The sequence below is a fragment of the Meles meles genome, chromosome 7 (genome assembly GCF_922984935.1).
Source record: "Meles meles chromosome 7, mMelMel3.1 paternal haplotype, whole genome shotgun sequence".
Taxonomy (NCBI): Eukaryota; Metazoa; Chordata; class Mammalia; order Carnivora; family Mustelidae; genus Meles; species Meles meles.
This window is the reverse complement of record NC_060072.1, coordinates 53,143,863-53,166,503: the sequence shown is the minus strand read 5'-3', so window position 1 is coordinate 53,166,503 and position 22,641 is coordinate 53,143,863. Positions and strand designations below refer to the sequence as shown.

At 36.6% G+C, this 22,641-nt stretch overlaps 1 protein-coding gene across 1 annotated transcript in view; it reads left to right on the top strand.

The window, feature by feature from the left end:
• Positions 1 to 1,854: 1,854 nt before the first annotated feature.
• LOC123945793 (alpha-2-macroglobulin-like) overlaps positions 1,855 to 22,641 on the top strand; it is a 40,280-nt gene continuing 19,493 nt past the window's right edge. The window contains exons 1-18 of the mRNA XM_046010673.1: positions 1,855 to 2,018; positions 4,238 to 4,421; positions 5,249 to 5,408; positions 5,576 to 5,628; positions 7,681 to 7,701; positions 7,958 to 8,129; positions 8,742 to 8,826; positions 10,171 to 10,291; positions 11,035 to 11,149; positions 11,297 to 11,406; positions 13,571 to 13,732; positions 15,345 to 15,572; positions 15,824 to 15,887; positions 17,074 to 17,216; positions 17,821 to 17,970; positions 20,373 to 20,540; positions 21,024 to 21,132; positions 22,498 to 22,618. Coding sequence (XP_045866629.1) covers positions 1,933 to 2,018; positions 4,238 to 4,421; positions 5,249 to 5,408; positions 5,576 to 5,628; positions 7,681 to 7,701; positions 7,958 to 8,129; positions 8,742 to 8,826; positions 10,171 to 10,291; positions 11,035 to 11,149; positions 11,297 to 11,406; positions 13,571 to 13,732; positions 15,345 to 15,572; positions 15,824 to 15,887; positions 17,074 to 17,216; positions 17,821 to 17,970; positions 20,373 to 20,540; positions 21,024 to 21,132; positions 22,498 to 22,618 — 2,252 coding nt within the window. The 5' untranslated portion in view covers positions 1,855 to 1,932. The remainder of the gene's footprint in view (positions 2,019 to 4,237; positions 4,422 to 5,248; positions 5,409 to 5,575; positions 5,629 to 7,680; positions 7,702 to 7,957; positions 8,130 to 8,741; positions 8,827 to 10,170; positions 10,292 to 11,034; positions 11,150 to 11,296; positions 11,407 to 13,570; positions 13,733 to 15,344; positions 15,573 to 15,823; positions 15,888 to 17,073; positions 17,217 to 17,820; positions 17,971 to 20,372; positions 20,541 to 21,023; positions 21,133 to 22,497; positions 22,619 to 22,641) is intronic.

Genomic DNA, 22,641 nt, shown 5'->3' with positions numbered 1-22,641 from the left:
TATAAAAAACAAAAAGAATGGGAACTATAAACTCAGAGAATAAACTGTATTCCCTATCTCCAGTGGGAGCTAGAGAAGGCGCGATAGGCAAAAATGGGTGAAGGAGAATGGGCAGTACAGACTTCCAGTTACAGAATGAGTAAATCACAGGAATAAAAGGCACAGCGTAAGGAGTAGTGTCAATAATACTGTGTAGCAATGTATGGGGACAGATGGGAACACTTGTAGTGGACATAGCATATTGTACAATGTATAAATTTGTCACTATGTTGTACACCTGAAACCAATGTAACAGGGTGTGTCAACTATACTCAAAAAGTAAATAGATAAGTAGCATTCCATAAAAGCCCACGTATAAAAGATATTTGTAGGAGTGCTAGATGCTTGAAAGAATCAGTGGAGTGCTGTCTCAGTGGACACATTGCTCAGCAGTAGGGGCAGCACGTGACACACTCCTAAAAGAAATATGCACAGCAATTGTTGGTAACAGTATCTGAGTGAAGTAAACCATACCATTGATTTAAGTAAAACACAGTATTTAGCGCTCTGTGCTGCATGTTATACACTCTATACAGAAACATGTCCAAAAGGTGATCCTGGCAATCAACACTGGCTTCATGAATGACTCATTGCACTGCTATTCCCAAATAAAAAGACACAAAATATACACAGGAACCAATCACAGTTGAAGAAAATAATACCAATAAAACTACACTAGAGGAAATAAAGAGTAGATTAGAAGATGCAGAAAAATATATCAGAGATCTGGAAGACAAGGTAAAAATAGAAAGCACCCAAGCTGAAGAGCAAAAAAAAGAAAAAAAAAATTAAAGAGAAAAAGTTAAGGAATCTTTTGTACAGGATCAAGAGAAGAAACATTCGTATTTCAGGAGTCCAAATAAATAATAATGCTTGCCTCCTGTATTTTTATTGCTTGCTTATTTGTCTGGTTTCATACCCATAGAACATAAGACCTTTCAGTGCATATCTGTTTCTACATATTTGACCACACCGTCTCCATAATTTTGCATGATACCTAGCCCTACTCGGCTCAATAAATACTTACAAAACAACCAGAGGGATGGATGGATGGATGAAATAGTTTATTTGATTAGAAGTTGTTAGGGAGTAGCATATTTAGAAGGCCATAACAAAATTTGTTTGTATAGTAGATGATAAATTGGGTTCTTTGTTATAAATAGTAGGTCAAAGCTTTGCTTTTTTTTTTTTTTTTTTTTTTTTTTGAGGTCCTGCTGCTTCTCTTTTCATCTTTTCACTTTCTTAATACAGGAAAAATATTTCTTATTATCATTCTTCCAGGGTCTGGCTCATCTTCCACAATCAGGTACTATCCCTAAGGTCAAAAAATTATTGCTGAAATCCAATACCATTTCCATAGGGAATAATGAATCTGAAAGTGCTTCAGCACTGGAGTAGGCATATCTAATGGAGGACTCTCAGGCACTCGGACTTGAAGTGAAGTAGCTATTTTGAGCCTGTCCAGTGTTGCTTAAATTGTAGCTTCCCTTGCCAACTATTGAGGCAAGAGACGTGAGGAAAGCCTTAAAAGGAGCAGTGGGGAAGTAGACCTAGGGAGAAAAGAGAGAAGGGGTTGAAAAGCCGATTAGCTGCTTTACAATAAAACCCAGAGAAAGTGAGCACTTAATGGGAATGTGGATTTTATCCCTCCAGGAATTCTATTCACCCCACCCGGAAATAATCTTGACTGTAATTAGGCCCCTAAGAGCAACGACCCTTTCACAGAAGTTCAGAAACCTCTGCTTTGTTTAGACACCATGTGTGGGTGGAACTTCCTGTTTGCACGGGAGCAGCATAAAGCCTAGTTCCTCTCAGGAATGTTTGGGACTAGACCAGTTGCAGGGAGCAGGGCGCAATACAGTCTGGTCTCCTCAGGGCCCTTCTCCCTGCAGCATGGGGAAGAACACACTCGTTCATCCAAATCTTATTCTCCTCCTTCTGGTCTTCCTGCCTGTGGATGTCTCAGTCTCTGGAAAACCGTGAGTTTCACAGAGGACGTGAAGAATCTTTTCCTTAGAAGAGAATTCTTTGATTCTCATTTAGACTAGTCATTTGTCTTTCCCACAAAACTGTCACCTTCTTATCTCTAAGGGCTCCTCCAATGATGAGATTTCATAAATCTAGTTTATTTATTCTTTACTTACTCTTAATTCTTTTTCTCCAACTCTGAATCTCTGACTTTCTAAATTTTCTAGAGATATACAAAGATTTTCTGAGGGGCATTAACAATTGATACTTTTAAAGGAATCAATTTTCAGATCCTCACATTCAGATTGATTTGCTCGAGACCAGGCTATTTATCCTTCCTTACTTCTTTCGTAATTGCCCATCTTCCACTTTATAAAAGAAAGATGAATCTTTCCCTCAATCAGATGTCACCATGGAGCATTGTCCTAGGGCATAGAAATCTGTATGGTGGAATAATATGAAATACTAATAAAGGAATAATTTGAAATACTGATGCTGATGTTGAGAAAGCAAAGGGTTCTAACAATGAGGGAGAAAATTCTTTTGCAGATTATGTGGTGATGAATTCTTTATTTCAACAAAGTTGAAGGGAGATCTAAAGAAAACACCAGCTAATAGATAATTAGAAGCAATTCTTGATGATAGGCACTGGGTGATCTTTGGTACCTAATGCAGAAGGAGTTCTAAGAACTGGAAACAGTGATATAACTTTTATCTGTATTTTATTTACTTTATATAAATAATTTTTTGTGGCACTCATGTCCATACAAACTAAAAATAGCAACAGAATTAATGTTAAGCCTCTTTAATTCCCACAATTAAGGAATATCCATCCATGGATACAGAAAAAAAGTTCATTGTTCTTATTAAAGATGTGTTTCAAAAATATTTTTATTTTATATCTAATATGTATGAATATTATAATACACTTATTTTGTTTTGATCAGTTATATACTAGTAAGACTTGAAAATAATTCAATCCAGAAGAAAATGTTTAACAGTTTCATGATCACGTAAAGAATTAAACTTAAAGTAAGCATCCATAAATAACATTACATATATATGAGTATATGTGTGTGTATATGTATATATACACATATATAGTTAATAAAGAAACTAGTTAATAAAGAAGCAAGAGTTATCCATAAATATATTTTGAAGCATAAAAATCTTAGGTTAAACTTCTATGTAGTAAGTGGCATGGTAATTCAAGTTTAAGGTGGGAAAAAAAAGAAAAGATGTTAAATTTCTGATCATTACAAAAAGAACCTTTTGGTGTACTTTTTAAGTAGGTCATACTGGGTATCTTATCACTGTTTTTTAAGAATCCATCGAAAACTTATAGAAGACTAAGCTTTAACTTAAAATTTCATCAAAAATAATATATTTTGCTATTATTTGTGTAAAAATGTACATGTTTGCTTGAAAATATGTAAGAAATGCATAGCATCTAAAAATTATTTTAGGAATCCTGTAAGCAAAAATGTTTGAAAACTACATAGTCAGAATTATATATGAGGGAATTGGCAAAGTTTCTGTTCTGCTCATGAGTTACCAAAATTCCATGAGTTACCCAAAATTCCATCACTAGAAGGCTGTCTTGGGGTGGAACCATTGTCTAGCCATGAGTTGAATGGCAAATATTTAAAATGCAAACAGCCAGGGTTAGGTAACATGAAGATTTCATTAGTTACTTACAACTGGGACTTTAAACTACTGACTCATTTTCTTTGGGACTCAGATTCCATATCTGAGTAAAGTGGAAGTAAGTATTTGCCTTATCATTTTCACAGGGTTGTTGAATATATATATCCAATGAAAATACTGTTTATTGATTGGTTTTTGTAGTGTCTCTCTTGAGACTTTGCTTGCTTTTTACAGCAATCCTCATGTAAAATAGATTTACAACATGAATAAACATAATTGGCATATTTTTATTTGAATTCAGATGCTCCCATATTGTGTTTCTTAAAGTGAAGTATCCTAGCAAATTTTAATCTACTTAAAGCTCACTTACAGCAAAGTGTTCACTGCCGTGGCACCGGTGATGGAACAGGGAATAATTCTCACACATGCCATTCAACAGCAGAGACCAATGTCATGGTCATCAATATGTCCTCTCTTGGTATCAAACTAATGTTAGTAACAATCATTGTGATAGAAAACAGTGCTGGTCATAGCAATACCTCTCCTCCGACACTTCCCACCAACTGGACTCCTCCATTCCCAGGCAGTACATGGTCCTGGTCCCCTCCCTGATCCACTCTGAAACCCCTGAGAAGGGCTGCCTCCTTCTGAGCTACCTGAATGAGACAGTGACTGTGAGTGCTTCCTTGGAGTCTGTCAGGGAGAACAAGAGCCTCTTCACTGACCTGGTGGTGGAGAAGGACTTATTCCACTGTGTCTCCTTCACTGTAAGTATGCCTGTTTGACTTCATATACTTGATTCTACTGGTTAGGATAATAGCATGTAGAATTCAGTCAAGATAAAGCTTGGAGAGCCTGGCAAAGACTTCAGAAAGAAATCTAAGTGGGGCAAAAAAATGTGTGTGGAAATTAAGAAGCAATGCATGAATTTCCAATGGGAGACAAATACTTAGAGGCATATTAAAAATCAACTTAATGATCAAAGAAAATTTCTATTAGCCAGGAGGAAAAAGCAGTATGCACTAGACAAAAGGAAAATGTGACTTCTTAACATTAAAATGGAAAAAATATTAATAAGGCAAGCTGGATTAATCCATGACATAAGCCTCCAGTGGTGGTCTGGCAGAAACACATCAGCCCATATTAAACAGGGAAAATTGTAGAAATTACCATAAGCAAATATCCACTATCTCTTCAGAGTTGCCCATATGTAAAATGCTTACAGCCTACGGCCAATAAAATATGGTAGCTTCATTTCGCATAGCCTTAAATATGCTTCTACCATGCCCTTTTAACACAGAACATCAACTTGGTAAAGTTGATCATATAATTGAATCAAGACATATTGGCTGATCTATAAGGAGATGTAAGTCTCAATTATGACCTCTTTTTTCCTGTATTTTCCTCCATCTTCTGTTCTGTCTCCCCATTGTAAAATAACAGAAGTAATTCCTGTCCATGCCAATTTCCCCTGATGAAAATGAGGGGGTACAGTGAGGTAAAGGGGCCAGATCTCCAGGGAGGAGAGGAACAAGGAGTAGAGGAGGAAACTTGCAAGACTGAATGGGTTCTTATGGTCTGTCCTATATTTCAGGTCCCAAGATCTCCAAGCAATGAAGAGGTCATGTTCCTCACTATCCAAGTGAAAGGACCAACCCAAGAATTCAAAAGGCGGACCACAGTAGTGGTTAAACACCAAGAGAATCTGGTCTTTGTCCAGACAGACAAGCCCATCTACAAACCAGGGCAGACAGGTATGAAAAGGCCCTATAGTCGGAACAACTCCCAAAAGGAAAGACATTCCTCCCCCGCATCTTCCCCAGGGCTCTATAGCCCTGGTTCTTTAACAGTTCTTTTTTTTTATCAGCCGCTAAGCCTGATTTAAGGTTTCTGGGACTCATGGAAAATATTTCTGTTTCAGTGAAGTTTCGTGTTGTTGCGTTGGATGAAAATTTTCACCCCTTGAATGAGTTGGTGAGTCTCCAAATACCTATCATTATTATCTGTGTAAACAATCTGGATGTCTGTTTTTGGTGCTGGGGGAAGACAGGGAGAGAAAGAATCTGGTATCACTAGCAGTGATTTCTGGCATTACAGTAGTGCATGATCCTTTTTTAAACCAGAATCTCAGGTCAAGGAAGTAGCTAGTTCTTTCCAGCTTGGTACTGGTACTTAGTTGTCCCACAATCAAACTTACTCTTTATAAAGTTCTCCACTAGGCAAATTAGAAAGATATATTAAATAATAGACATGCCTACACCATGAAATAAGTTAAATTCAAATAACTTCTCAAAGATTTAAAATTTTTCTAAACATGCCTACCAGAACCTCTTCTGTCAAGGAAGAGTATAATCAGTGTTTGTTCTTTGAGACTAACACCTGATACTTATAAGAAAATGCAGACATCAAAGCAGAAAGTCTTAATTTTTTTCTCCCAAATGTACTGCTTCACTACATCTTCTTATCTCAGAGGCAATTCTTTTCTTCTAACTCCTAAAACAAAAGTTTATCTTGGGGCAACTGGGTGGCTCAGTTGGTTAGGCAACCCAGTCTTGATTTTGGCTCAGGTCACCATCTCAGGGTCCTGGGATCAAGCCCAGTGTCGGGCTCTGTGTTTGGCGAGGAGTTGGCTTTAGGATTCTCCCTCTCCCTCTCCCTCTGCCCCTCCTCCCACTCCCACTCTTGCTCCCTCTAAAATAAATAAATAAATCTTTAAAAAAAAATTATTGCCTAATCCCTATTTCCTCTCTTTCTCTCATACCTACATCCACTTTATCAGAAAATCATGCTAGCTTGAAATATATCCAGACTATTTCTATTTCTAACAACTTGAATTGCCACAATCTCATCCTGGCCAATATCACCTCTAAACAAGGCTGTTGCAGTAACCTTAAAGCTGATCTTCTAGTTTCTACTTCCATTCCTCTATCTAAAATAAACACCTCATCCATCACTCTGGCAGCCTTACCCTGCTCCATTTTGTTTCTCAACATTTCACTACCTAATATAAATCAGGTGTGTCCATATGTGTGTCTATGTGTGTGTGTGTGTGTGTGTATATATATATATATACACACATATATATGTTTATCATACATTTTTTATCTTTGAGATATAGGATGGATATCATATCATTGATATATATGTCAAATAAATACTGAATATCAAATAAATATCAATATAAAATTAGACAATATATTAATGTATAATATATAAATATATAATATTTTATATACACTTAATATATAATGTATTAAGTATATATAAAATATATCTCTCAGATATATGTATATGTGTATGTGTATGTTTCTTATATATCCATCCCTATTAGAATACAAGCTCTTTTGTGCATTGTTATACAATGCACATGGTAAGCACTTAATAAATATTAGTTTTTTAAAAATGACTAACCACTGATAGTAAAGGAGATATTCTCCCTCTTTATTCTTAGAACTAAGAATTCCATGACCATCTCAATATTTGGGACTGAGTACAGTTCTCATAGTTCCATTAGTTTATTTCTTAATCCATAAAATTTCATAACAAAGGAGTGTTCCTCACTAGGATCCTATAAGTATTCAAGTAATGTTAGTAAATCCCATTCTAAATGAGTGGCTATGCACATGGATATTTGTTGCTCATAGATCTAATAAGTTCTTAACATTATTTATTAATTGCTTAAAGTAGATTAATTAAATGTTTTGTAAAAATTTTTTAATTTAATATTATTTTTTCAGTGTTCCAAGATTCATTGTTTATGCACCACACCCAGTGCTCCATGCAATACGTGCCCTCCTTATGCCCACCACCAGGCTCACCTAATCCCCAAAGCCCTCAGTTTGGTTCTCAGAGTCCACAGTCTCTCATGGTTCATCTCCCCCTAAGTTTTGTAAAATTTAACCCGGATTTTTTTTTTCTATTTTACTACAGATAGAGTTATTCTACATAAAGCTGTCTTTTTATAAATCAGAATTTGAGAATATTTGAGAATAATTCTGCATTCCTTTATTTCTCTTTGTCTTTCAGATTTCACAAGTATACGTTCAGGTAAGCAAATAAACAGAATTAAATAAACTTAGAGAAAATGTTCATATTTGAGAGATTCTGACAATATACCAGAAACTTGTCATTAAGGGAGAAACCTTTGAGCTCACACAGTGCTAGACGGTTCTAACAACTGTCCTCCCCACCCCTCACCACCACCCTATTGGTTCTCTTTGTGGATAACATAGGAGTTTCTGTAGATTGCTTTTATTGTGTCTAATGCTCTAAGCTTTGTAAGTTACAATTACTGTATCCATAGGACCCGAAAGAAAATCGCATCGCACAATGGCAGAAACTCCTGTTAGAGAATGGTCTCAAGCAATTGAGCTTTCCCCTCTCATCAGAGCCCTTTCAGGGCTCCTATAAGGTGGTGGTGGTACCGAAGAAATCAGGTGGAGTGACAACACACACCTTCACTGTGGAGGAATTTGGTATGGATTATGAAAAGTCGTGGAGCATTTTCTTCGTATCTAAACTTCTAGGGCCTAGAATTGGCACTTTAATTTAGAGTCCTTCTGTTTTCTATGTAGTGAGGTTGAGCTTTGAGTAGAATCAGTTCTATCTAATTCCAATGAGACTATCAGTGATCTGTGCATAGAACTTCATATAGCTTGGTTATTTTTTGTAATAATTTTTAATCTCAAAAAATATGTAAAACATCCATGTTTTAGACAAGTCTTCCATAATTCATTAAGGTTACAGTCCTTCAATCAGAATAACCATTTTAGGGGCACCTGGGTGGCTCAGTCAGTTAAGCACCTGCCTTGGACTCAGGTCATGATCCCAGGGATCCCTGCCCAGCGGGGTGTCTGCTTAACCTCTCTCTCTGCCCCTACCCCTGCTTGTGCTCTCTCTCTTTCAAATAATTAAATAAAATCTTAAAAAAAAAAAAAAAAGAATATCCACTGATAGTAAGGTGGTCGTATTGGAGAGTATAGTTTCCTTTTCAGAGCCCTAAAATATTATTAGGGAATTTTACTGAAAATACTAAGTCCCCAAAAGTTGAAAAACAATCAATAACTTCCTTTATCTCCAATAAACAGTGCTTCCCAAGTTTGAAGTGCAAGTAACAATGCCAAGGATAATCACTATCTTGGAAGAAGACGTGAATGTGTCAGTGTGTGGCCTGTGAGTTTATATATTTTTTAATCTTTTGAGAGAATTATATAAAGGAGACTCACTATTTGGGATATTTTGACTCATTTTTTTAGGAGCAGTGAGAGTACAAATACTTTAAGTACATGGGATCATCCCATCTCTGGAATGTTCCTCGCCTGTTGTTTTTCTATTTTTCCTTCTTTTTTCTTTCATGGCCTTACCGGTATTATTGTAACTATCATGGGGCAAGCAACTGTTCTTAAAGAAGCTATCTACAGTAGTTGATTCTGAAAGTGACAAAGCTACACACACACATATACACACACACAAATGGGATAGTGTTGAAGGGTATAGTGGCTTTCCCTTCCCCAGGCTGTAGAGGAAATTCTGTCATCAACAGATCATTTACCTGACCTTGCATGCATAGTGTAGTGGAAAAACAGCTTAGATTCAGAATTTGTAGAGATAGGCATATTACCAAAATCTCAGCTGGGTCATTGGTCTACTGAAGGCATGTCACTTACCTCTCAGCACTGCCATGTTTACAGATGAGACTGGGCATGATCTCTCAGCTTGGTCCTTTCCAACCTTGAAAATTCATGTTTCTAAAATCTCATGCCCATCTCTAGTAGTCCAGGGGTAGCACTGGCAGAAAACACTAGCAGAAAGCAGCACTAGCACTGAAGAAACCAGCTCTGCCTAAAGGCTACACATGTAATGCACCCACGGTTCAGCTGGGTCCCTGCACTGTCTCAGAGTAATCGCCACCAAGTTCCTGATCCTATATAACGGGTGAGCCAAACTCTTGCAAATAAAGACAGGTAGGGAAGAAAACAAATACCCTTGAAAACACATCAACCATCAATGACATACATGTATATATGTCACAACCCCGTTTTTATAAAAAGTAGAGAAGTTAAACTCCATATATAGAGAGAGAGCTACGCATTGGAAGAGGATAATGGAAGGAAACACCATCATATTCATAGATTGTATTCCTAGGTAGAATTGAGGTCCTCTTCTCTCTCTCATTTTCATTTTGCTGATACTGTTTTTTTTTCTTTTAAGAACAGGTGTAGCTTTGGTAATAAATAAATAAATATATATATATTTAAAGATGAAATTAAAAATAAAAAATTCAGGGAAAAAAGACATGATCAAAGACTGTAGTCAATTTCAGCATTGGCACTGGAGATTTTTTTAAAAAGAGTCATAACTTAGCGTACTTGCTGTCAACACTGTGAGAGCCCTGCAGAGATTAGAGAGAAGTACAGAGGGTAAAAACATACTATTGCTAAGAGGGGAATGGAAGTAAGTAGAAAATGGAGATATTCAATGTCTGCTTTGATTCATTTGACAATGTTCTTATGACAGATACACATATGGGAAGCCCGTCCCGGGACATATGACTATGAGAGTATGCAGAAAGTATAATAACCCTTCTAACTGCTATAGTGGAGAGTCACAGGCTGTCTGTGAGAAATTCAGTCACCAGGTAGGTGCAAAACTGTTCTTTCCAGGGACTAACAATGGAGACATTGTTAATAAGCAATGAATTACAACATGGTACTAACTCAGGAAGAGAGCAATCTGTAAGGGAATTCTATGTTAGGTACAATGATTTTTAAATATCAGTGATTTAGCACAATAGGAATTATTTATTTCTTGTAATTTTCCACTGTGGGTGTTCCTGGCTCACCAAGCTCCCAGAATAATGAAAGTTGAGCAATCTCCAATATTTGGCATCCAGAGCTGCCTTGGGCATCTACTTGTATGAAGGAAGGAGAAAAAGCATTACACTTGTTAATCACTTTGGCTGGGAAGGGTGTATGTTTTTCCTTCTTTCCATGAGCAAGAACTTGTCACATGGCCCCTCCTAGGGATTAGGGAGATAGGAAACACAGTCTCCAGATGGGCAGCCCTTTTCCAGCAACAGTTGCATACTATGGAAGGAGAGCTAGACTTGTGAAAACTTAGTTCCCTACTACAGTAGGATTACCCACAAATTTTTAAGACATTTTCTATTGCATTAACTCTAGGGACTATCAGATACTAAGAAATATATCCATTATAAACCAGATACTATTATGAAATGCAATCATAATTAATCTCTAGAGAATATGTATTGTGTTCTTGTCATAGAAAATCCCTAGGTTATATTGTCTCCCAAAAATCCCACCAGATTCATCAACATCTGATCTGTCCAGTGTTATATTTTTGTATTTTATCCCTGCCTAGCTAAACAGCCAGGGTTGCGTCTCTCAGCAAGTAAAAACCAGGATCTTCCAGATGAAGAGACAAGGGTATGAAATGAAACTTGAAGTGGAGGCCAAGATCCAAGAAGAAGGAACAGGTTTGCATATCACATGGTTATGGGAGAAAAAAATGAACATGGATTTATTTCCTTTGCTGAACTATGAACTGCAATGGAAGTAGTATAAGAAGTTCAGGGAGATCATCCTTCCAGGAAAACTTATTTTTTTCTTTTTCTTTTTTCCAGAGGTAGAATTAACTGGAAAAGGATCCACTGAAATAACAAGAACCATAACTAAACTCTCATTCACAAAAGTGGACCCATACTTCAGACAAGGGATCCCCTTCTTTGGGCAGGTGAAGTATTTTCTAAGTCACAAATCAAATTGTGTACTATCACTTAATAAGCATATTATGTTCTACTAAAACCAGACTTGGTTTATTACCTATTGATTAACCTAACCAAAAGTGTAAAACCACATAAAAATAAATCTGTTCCTCTGTAAATTAGTGTATGAAATCATTCTAAAGCACCATCAAAAATTTTTTCACCTTTAGAACAGCATTGTGTGATATCACTCAGTCTTTCCTTGGTTTACCAGTAGTCTCGGATTTTTATATTTTCTCACAAGAATCTCAGGAGTTATGGTGGCCTTTTAAATTATCACGCTATCACTAACTTTGTATGGGAATGAGTGGGTAGGTGGCTTTTTTATTTTGAAGTATAAAAGATTCTACTCTACCTGGTGTTTCTTTCATGAGTATTATATTTACATTATTTTCTCTATAACAGGAGGAATATATTTTAAAAAACAGTGCACAAAAGGGTAAAATATTTCTATTTAATGCTTCCAGATTTTAAAAATATAAATTTTCTCATGGATCTACAAAATATCTTGTATTGTTATTTTTTGTATTATAAGTAGATGTGCAGATGGATCTTTCTGACTCCAGAAGTCTGAGATGGCAGTTGTACGTCCATCAATGTGTAATTATTGTGTGTCATATTCTTTTTTTTTTAAGATTTTATTTATTTATTGCACAGAGAGAGATCACAAGTAGGCAGAGAGGCAGGCAGAGAGAGAGGAGGAGAAGCAGGCTCCAAGCTGAGCAGAGAGCCCGATGTGGGGCTCGATCCCAGGACCCTGAGATCATGACCTGAGCTGAAAGCAGAGGCTTTAACCCACTGAGCCACCCAGGCGCCCCTGTGTATCATATTCTTAATGGAAATGTTATAGGTTGTTATAGGTTGTAGCATGGAGACCAAAGCAGAGAGGGACAAAACCCCACTAAAAAGGGGTGGAGTACGTTTTAGAATGTTTTGATTATGTTATGACAGCAGAAGATTTGAAAAATTTTAGTCACTTCCTAAAATGAACAGTCCATTTATTTTTAATTTCTGAGAGGTATATTGTACTTTTTGATAATTCATTCCTGCTAAATAATTACCCCATTAGTCAAAAGACTCTTTCATCAAAAGAGAATCAGAATTTTATACCTGTCCTTGAATTTGTATGTGCGGCCAACATTTCACTGGCAAACTGAGATTTTATTAATCAATTATAAATATGGATCCAAGTCTCCCAATTGTGCTTCCTTCTACTAAAAGTAGCTTCTACTGAAAAAGAATCATCATCTTTGCAATATGAATCAAATTATTCATCTACTGAGTTCAATATTAGCAGTAATTTGACTTTAGGCCCTTATGTAATACTGTATGATTCTATCCAACTTTGCATTTTTCACATGGGAAATCCCTCAGAATACCTGCCTACCTTCCAAAAGTTTGAAAGTCTAGATTGAGAAGCAGATGTATAAAAAAACAACTAGAAAAGTATACAAGGTAATGTATTAACAATTTCTATTTTGTGCACTTATATTTTAGAACACTAATCCATAGAAAGTTAAGGGTTGGTCATAAAATAAGTGTATGGAGCTCAATTAAATTTGGCTAAGGAGTTAAAAATTTTCATTACTATCTGACACATGTGCTCTGTAACTCTCCAAAAGTTCTATATAATACATGGCATTTCCAAAATATCCACAGAATCCTTTTTTCAGGTCACCCCTATCATCAGCTCCGTGATTCTCAGTCTTTTCACACTGCTTTATTTTGTTTTTATTTGAGGGGGAGTGGGGCAGAAGAGAGGAAGAGAGAGAATCATAAGCAGGCTCCGCACCCAGTACAGAGCCCAATATGGAGCTCAATCTCACAACCCTGAGATCAACCTGAACTGAAATCAAGAAGCAGATGCTTAACTGACTGAGCCACCCGGGCATCCCCACAATGCTTTATTTTTTGTCTTAGGGCTGATTACTACAAATAAATATATATCATCTATGCATTTATTTAAAATATATCTCTTTTCTATGATGGCAGGAACTTTGCTTTGTTCACCATTGTAGCCTCAATGCCTGGAGCCATGTCCAATATATAGGACATAATAAATATTTGTAATAAAATGAATGTTTGGTTACTGGGTATTAACCATATAACTGATCCACAAATTTTAATCTTCAGGTGCAACTAGAGGATGGGAAAGGTGTCCCCATGCCAAATGAACTTGTCTTCATCACAGCACATGAAGCTAACTATAACTCCAATGCCACCACTGATGAGCATGGCCTGGTTCAGTTCTCTATCAACACCACCAACATTAAGGATACCTCTCTCACTGTCAGGGTAAGTTTGAAGAGAAGTTACCAATGACATGAAGTAGCCTTGGAAATAAGTTTGCAACCTAAAGGTGATGATACTTCCAAGTTGCATTTAGTCCTATGGAAACAGAAAAATAAATAAATAAATAAACAAACAAACATAACATCCTTCAGTTTTCAGGGTGCTAAGATTAAATGTGATGTTTGATTTCTTTTTTAACAGTTGATGTGTTATTTTGAAATAAAAATAAATAAAAATTTACTTACAAGAAATGATAATGCAAATTCCCTTTACCTTGGCTATCATTGTAAAGTCCAGTTTAACATCACTGCATTTGCTTTCAAGTATATATACTCTAAATTGTTGTTCCTACTTTATTTTTGTCCTGCTATTCTAGTTTTCTCCAGGTTTTTGTTATACCCATATAACTTACTTGGTATAGCATAAGAGTTCTCTATTCGTCAATAGAAATGTAGATACACAGTAAGAGATCTATGGATACACAATAGATATTATATAATAATGATAATAAATAAACAGAATAAATAATGTATTTTATTGACTACACTTTAAATAGATGGCATGAAAGCCCATACTTTCTAATAATTAAAAACTGAGCATTCATTCATTTATTCAATCAAGAAGTCTCTTGGATGTTTTCTATGTGCTAGGCAATGTTCTTATCCTGAAAATAAAAATATTATTTTTAGGGGCACCTGGGTGGCTCAGTGGGTTAGCCTCTGCCTTTGGCTCAGGCATGATCTCAGGGTCCTAGGATAGAGCCCCACATTGGGCTCTCTGCTCAGCAGGGAGCCTGCTTCCCCCTCCCCCTCTGCCTGCCTCTCTGTCTATTTGTGATCTCTCTCTCTCTCTGTCAAATAAATAAATTAAAGCTTTTTTAAAAAATTATTTTTAAACACTCCCTCTTTTTGATAATCATTTACCTGTTATCACTAGAACATAAAATAGAAATAAAGTGATTTGCTGACACAAGGATTCACTCACACCCCTTGGGAGGTGAGGATGAGAATAAGGAATAAGGAATAACTTCTACATGGAGAAAAGTTAAACTACAACGAAAATAGGGCCTATAAACCTTGAGAGTCCAGAACCACAGAAAGCTTTAAAAATAACCAGCCTAGGATAGCCCAGGAGAGAGTGATTTCAGCTAATTCACCAACTCAACTCAGGAACCAAAGCCATTGACAGAAAGTGTTCTCAGACCCCTATGGTTGCAGTATCACATTTATTCATAGTACCTATTTGAAACCCATCATAAATAGGTTTCTGGAATGTAGTTCTTCAGTTTCTGGAGAGTATTTAATCTCCCCAGTGAGGTTTTATAGTTCCAGCCTCTCTGTCTGCATAGGTGAAGTGGCCCCAAAAATGTCGAGCAAATTAAGCAGAGCAAAAGATGCCTCCATGTATGCGCTTCAGAAATTTAAACACCAACCCAAGGAGCCTCTGCAGGGTAAAGGTCTGCAATACAGATAAACACTCTTTCACTTTTTACTGCGGAGCAAAATCTTTCTAAGTACTAGTTAAGGGAGGACAGTAAAATAATGCAGTTTTGTGAGAACACTGATTCTCTATAACGTACGATCTGGAAAATAATATCATTTTTTAAATTCTTTAGGTCAGACACAAGGATCGTAGTCCCTGTTACGGCTACGAGTGGCAGTTGGCAGAGTACAAAGAAGCTCATCACACTGCTAATCTTGTATTCTCTCCAAGCAAGAGTTTTGTCCGCCTAGAGCCCCTGCCTGGTGAACTGCCCTGCGGCCAAACTCAGACAGTTCAAGCACATTATATTCTGAATGGACGGGTCCTGCAGGAGCTGAAGGAGCTCGCGTTCTATTATCTGGTGAGAAGGAAGGCCACTTCATTGACTCGTCCATAGGCAAAAACCCTCTGTGAGGCAAGGAATCACAAAATTCTTTAAGCTATCACTACTTTGACTTATTGTCCAAGTTCCTGTTGAAAGTTCGACTTCCCTTAGGGCTAATTATTGCCAGCTGGAGCTCAATACAACAAACATAATGCATAAAGGGCAGGACATGGGGTACAAGATTTCTGTCAGGCAAATCAAATTTCTTTTCCTTTCCTTTTTTGCAGATCATGGCAAAGGGAGGCATTGTCCGAACTGGGATGCATGTGCTGCCTGTGGAACAGGGAGATAGTGAGTATTTCCGCAATTGTACATTTCTGTCCCACTCCGACATAGTCAGCCTTAAGTTGCAGAAATACCAGAAAAAGTTTCAAATAAACAGTGGTGATTTCCATCAAACTCCAATAAATGAGAAGTTGAGAGGGGAAAGAAAGAATGGGTATTTTTTTTGTTCATCCCTTTTGCCCTTTATGAAATATTTCTTTTCTTTTCCTTCAGCTTCTTCTGTTCAGATTACTTAAAATGATGAGGTTGTTGTTTTAGAATCTATACTTATTCCAGATTTTCAAACCATAAATATTCATGGAGCTTCTTCTCAAAATGGCATTTTAGAACTGTTTCAGGAAACAGAGAGAAGGCAAAATCTTGGAATGCTTCCTATATGCTAGGTCTTTTGCTGAGTCATTTATATCTTTGTATCATATTTCCTTTTTGAAGATAGTTCTGATTTATGGAAAGTTGAATTGGGTACTTCCACCTTTGAATTGGACTCTTGCCATGAACAAATATGGAACAATATAACCTCTGAAGTTTTCTGCTCTTCTAAGGAAGTTTGAAAGACCACTTATAAGAAAACTATCAGTGAGCTACTCTCTTAACTATCAGTGAGCTACTCTTTTGATGCATCTTCATAGCAACAGAAAAGCACCATTGTAGACTTATTTACAAAACCTTAATAAGACTACGTAGTCGAAAAACAACTATCAAAGGAGTACAATATTCCCCTTAAGAAAAAAAAATAGAATATTTTGTTCATAGAAAGTTAAAGAAGATATATGGATAAATACAGTGTGCTAAACTCTGATGATTACATCACACAACTTCAGGTTCTATTCCCCTCTAGTGTGAAGTCTAGATCAAATAGTGGCCAAGTGGATGTCTCCATATCCTCAGATAGCATCAGAAATTTACAGAGATGAGCTAATGCTGAAAATTGGTGTGAAATCATTATACAATTTGTAAGAGAACACTTCAATAAAGTTTTTTCTAAAGCTAGAGTTCTTAGCGGTAGAGAATTCTTAGACATAAACATTCATTTATTACATCTACTTTTTCTTTTATCTGTTACACCAACTAATAGAAACAGTCACTCACCAGCCCAGGCTCCTAAAAATGGTTTTGTGCAACAGAAAATTTCATTTCAGCCCTGGGGAGTTATCTAAGCCATAATCACCTCCTCATTCTCTCTGTGCTCCAGTGAACGGCCATTTTTCCGTGTCAGTCCCTGTGGAGATAGACATTGCTCCTATCGCTCGATTGCTCCTCTTCACCATTTTACCTGATGGGGAAGTGGTCGGGGATTCTGCAAAATACATGGTTGAAAACTGTCTAGCCAACAAGGTGGGTTTCTTTATCATGAAATTTTCAACATTTAAAACCAAAGTTGCTATTATTATCAATTATGTTCTGCGTGTGAACACTGGGGCCAAAGGGATTAAATGAATTTTTCAGAGATTCTTGGCAATGGCAGAGTCACACTAAGAAGCCATGTCATTTGACTCTTGGTTCAAAATTCTCATGCATTGTCTCTTACTATATGATTCAGTTCAGAATACCTTGCTCTTTTCTATAAAGAAGTGTTGGAAAATATGTAAGCAAGTTTTTAAGGCTATTAAAGAGCCAAAAGAAAAATACAAGAGAATCTAGAACCATTTGTGTTCCACCCACACTTGATAAACACCCTACCATGTGCCAAAGGTAAAAAATGGCGTCTCAAATTTAACAATTTATAAGAATGATTAGATATCATTATAATAGCTCAGCTGATTCTCAAGCTTCAGAATAATGTGTAAAGGACAAAGGCCCCAAGATTCACATGAGCCAACCACAACCAAGTCAAACAAAGTGAGCATGCATTGAATGTGAGGAACACTCGGGAAATGCTTGTGAATGCACAGTTAAATCAGGACATTTGTTTTTTCGACCGTTCTCCCCAATTCCATAGGTGGACTTGAGCTTCCGCCCAGCACAAAGTCTTCCGGCTTCACAAGCCCACCTGCGAGTTTCAGCTTCTCCTCAATCCCTGTGCGCCCTCCGTGCGGTGGACCAAAGTGTGCTGCTCATGAAGCCGGAAGCAGAGCTGTCCGCAGCCTCGGTGAGTTCCCCGCAGCCTTGGGGGTCGGGAAAGGCCACACACGGGGCTCAGAGCAAGGAGAAATGCCTACCTGAGTAAGATCATATCTATTAAAACTTTATTTATCTAGGAGTTCATAGGTTTTATCTCCTTTGTGGGAACTTTTTTGATAAGAAATATATTACATTTGAATACATAGATATATATTTATTTACATAATTTTACATATGTGCATACACAAATATGTATATGTATTTGTATATATATATATAAATAAAATCATACACCATTCGAAGTTCCTGAAATCCTAGAGCTTGATGAAACTAGTAAGAGTCGTTTTCAAGCTAGTTGTAATGTTTGAAAAAGCCTAACAAAAGTGATGCACTGACTTGAACTAAAACTAATATGAAATATCAAATTTCTGGGTTTTTTTTTTAAGATTTTATTTATTTATTTGACAGACAAGTAGGCAGAGAGGCAGGCAGAGACAGAGAGAGAAGGAAGCAGGCTCCCCACCAAGCAGAGAGCCCGATGTGGGGCTCGATCCCAGGACCCTGGGGTCACGACCTGAGCTGAAGGCAGAGGCTTTAACCCATTGAGCCACCCAGGCACCCCAAATTTCTATTTTTATAAGTATTATATCAAACACTGTATGTCCCAAGATGAACACAATTTCTGAAGGAAGAACCACTGTCTCTGATGAATAAAAATTTGGAAAAACGAACTAATTTCATTTACCAATTACATTGGTAAATGAAATCCTTTAAAATGTTGAGTGAATAGAAGAAATAGCACAAGGGTGTGGCTGGAGTAGAACAATGAGAAGCAACAACACGAGCTAACAGTAACCTGCTTACATCTTCAAATTTTCAATATGAGGTCAGTTGAAATAACCTCTTCCTAAAGGTACTTTTTTTCTCACTATCAAAATTTTACCAAGGGAAACTTATATTTTACTCCCTGAAGAGAAATTTATAAGAAAAGACATCTAGGGGCACCTGGGTGGCTCAGTGGGTTGAGCCTCTGCCTTCAGCTCAGGTAATGGTCTCAGGGTCTTGGGATTGAGCCCCTCATCGTGTTCTCTGCTCAGCGGGAGCCTGCTTCCCTTCCTCTCTCTCTGCCTGCCTCTCTGCTTACCTGTGATCTCGGTCTATCAAATAAATAAATAAAATCTTTAAAAAAAGAAAGAAAGAAAGAAAGAAAACATATCTAACATTTTGGTCCTTCTAAATGGAATTTAATTGAAAATATTAGAATTCTTCTAAAGGAATTAAGTACATTTCAATGGGAACAAGAGGATACATGGGAAAATAATGATGTTTTATGTTTATATAACATAATTTTATAGTTCTCGGGGTTTTTTTCTAAATTACAATGTTGGCAGATATATAAGGGAGAATGTCCTTCCTATTGGTTTGTTAATTAAAAAAAAGCAGACACTTTTAAGTAGTTAATAGTAGACTTGGGTTAGAACATTAACACACTAACCCAATCCTCCCCAGCCTTGATAATATTTTACTAATGAAACACTTTGCTCCCAATATCATAAGCCATCCATTCAACACACAAACTTATTTAGTGTCTGCTGTGTTCTAGGTGTGCCCAGTGTTTGCTGAAGTGCTGGGGATCTAGTAGTGACCTACTCAAAAGACAAAAAGCCATGCTCTCATCGAACTTATTTTCCAAAGATGAGATAGATAGTAACACATAATACACTTTGGAGAAAATAGCAGAGAGGGGAGATGGAGAATAGTAAGACAGAGCTATCTTTGAGAGAGCATTTAATTTCATTACCCTACTTACTTGGCCAAGCAGTTTTAAACTCCTTTGAACGTAACGCAGTGTACTATCAGCATTTCTACATGTCTTCCCCTTCCCTTTTAAATGAATTTGATAACATCGTTTCCAGTATTTTATGTGCTGTGTGAAGATCTGGAGCATTTTGTTCCCATGAATTATACCTAAGAAAATACTATCCTGCCCTACATAGAGGACATACACTTATTCATGTGCCAGTTTAGAACATAAGTTCATTAACTTTGTTACACGCTAGGTCAGTTGTGAACCACAAGAAGAGACAAAGCCATCATTCCATTCTATCATCCTGAAGTTTTATACTATACTGTCTCAAATAGCAGACATCAATTTATCTCAATAAAGTTTTATTCCATTCCAGTATGGAGCCTAGTGTTTGCCTCTGAACTGCGTAACAAATTATTGTGGTCTTTGAGTACTCAGATGGGAATGTTTAGGTTTTTTTTTTTCCCCTCTTAAAACTCTTAAAAACAGTTTTGAAATCATCTCTGTAAATTACTGAAGCAACAGTGGCGCTCAAAGACTGATGGTGATTATTCTTTTCTCTTTGTATTTAAGAAGAATAAGCCACAAATAAGTTTGTCCTTTTGTCCTTTGCATTTGTACAGGTTTATAACCTGCTACCTATGAAGGACCTCACTGGTTTCCCTGGGAGCTTGAATCAACAGAACGAAGATGATAGAGACTGTGTCGATCACCATAATGTCTATATCAATGGAATCGTGTATTCCCCTGTATCAAATACAAATGAAAAAGATATGTATAGCTTCCTCCAGGTAAATTCCTTATACAATAGATGATCCCTTCTGAAGATTTACAAAATATTATATGTGAAAAAATTACTTATTGTAATGTCTTCATGTCATAATTGAAGGTAATGGGACACTGAGAGGTGACTTCTCCAAGGTCACTAATAGTTGTAGATCTGCTAATAGCAACAGAGCCAGCATTAGAATTTTTTGGACTAGTAGTGTTTTTTTAATTTTAATTTTAATTTTAATTTTTTTAATTTGGTTTTCCTGAAATTCATTGCCTGGTGCTATTTATAAAAAATCATATATATAAAAATATTACTGTTAAAAGAATTTTAGCAACAGAATAAAATTACCTCCATATGTATACCAATATCCCTTCTAAAGATGTGAACATTGAAAGTTTAGTATTAAGTTAATTGAATTATTTGTGAAATGCAATGATATATGTGCCTATATATATTTTAGAATACTTAGGTACTGATTAGGTGATAATCTCCTTCACAGGATATGGGCTTAAAGGTGTTCACCAACGCAAAGATTCACAAACCCAAAGTATGTTCGCAGCCTGAACACAAAGTAGTGTACTCATCTCGAAGACTATTCGCTCCTCCAGGTAAAAAACTAATAAAAGTTAATATATTGAGTCAAATAAAAGAATATTTTAAAAGATAAAATGTGATAAAATTAACAAAAATATCCTTGTGATTCAGATATATTAAAGTTCTCGCTCAAGATCACATAGCAATACAAACCCCAAATTTCTGACTGTGTCAAGCCCCCACATGCTGGAGAGAATATGAGGCAGACTGAGATGTTTTCTGAGAGGTACAGTAACATCGTGTGTCGACTATACTTCCATTTTTAAAAAGAGAGAGAGAGAGAGGTACAGATAAACAAAATAAAAGAAAGGGTTAATTCTGACTGAGCAATCCAGAAAGTCATTCATAAAAGAATGATTCCCTCTAGTAAATGGAGATGTGGGAATGGGCGAGGTTGAGAAGGAAAGATAATTTCCAGAGGATCAATATAAACTGAAACAGAAATGTTCACAAGTTGGGACTACATTCTCACCAGTTAGATAAGGAAGCTCTTTAACTTACCGAAATTAGCAGCCAATATTTATGTTGAAGTCACATTCATTTGTCAATGAAATGGATTACTTTACTGGGGAATCAGATAGTAACCAACCATTTATTTCTAGTCTGATATCATCAAATCATGGTGGAATATAGGTTGAGTACATCTAGACAATGTGTCAAAAATCAAGGAAAGCGTTTGGTGAAAATTAACTGGTTATGTGGAATTTAAGTAAATATTATTATTATTTTTATTATTTATAAATAAAAGTCTACCATCCTTTACAGTAGAATTTATAGTAAACTTACATATGTACAAGGTATATATATATATATATATATATATGTACAAATTTTTTTCAGAGAACTGATTATTGAATATTTACCAGTACACCATTAACAGAAGGTAAATAGATGAGAAAACCTGACTGACTTTCTGGCGCATGTGGAAATAAAGAATTTTTTTAATCCTTGATCCCTCACTCCTATAAACTTTCTCAGAGCCATTGTCTTCATGTTTGGGTGTGATGTTTCTTTGATCCCACAGAGGAACACACCAAATGGAAACTGAGTCCTGTCCTCCTCCCAACACACTTCCTATCACTTTCCTCTTAAGACAGAGCACAATGACCACAGAGGACCGTTTTTCTGCTCCATAGACCATCCTAAGTTCCTTCTGCCTCTAGGTTGTGATTCTTTTCTTCCAGCTCACTTAGAACTGACCTATGACTCCAGGATTCAGCAAAAATACCGCCTCCTCAAAGAAGCTTTCCCTTATCACCCAAGCATCCTCTCCTGGTTCTTGTCTATTCCATCACCCTATTTATTTCTTTCATAGCATGTATTATAATCTCTTTATCTGCGTATTTATTATTTCTGTCTCCTCCCCTCACCCACCATAGCCGTATCTGAATTGCAAAGAGGCAATGAATTTAGGGAGATGGCCCTTGTTTCCGAGGCTCCCCCAGAGATTGTGCGAAAGTACTTCCCTGAGACGTGGATCTGGGACTTGGTGGTGTTAGAGTAAGTAACTTTCTTTATATATA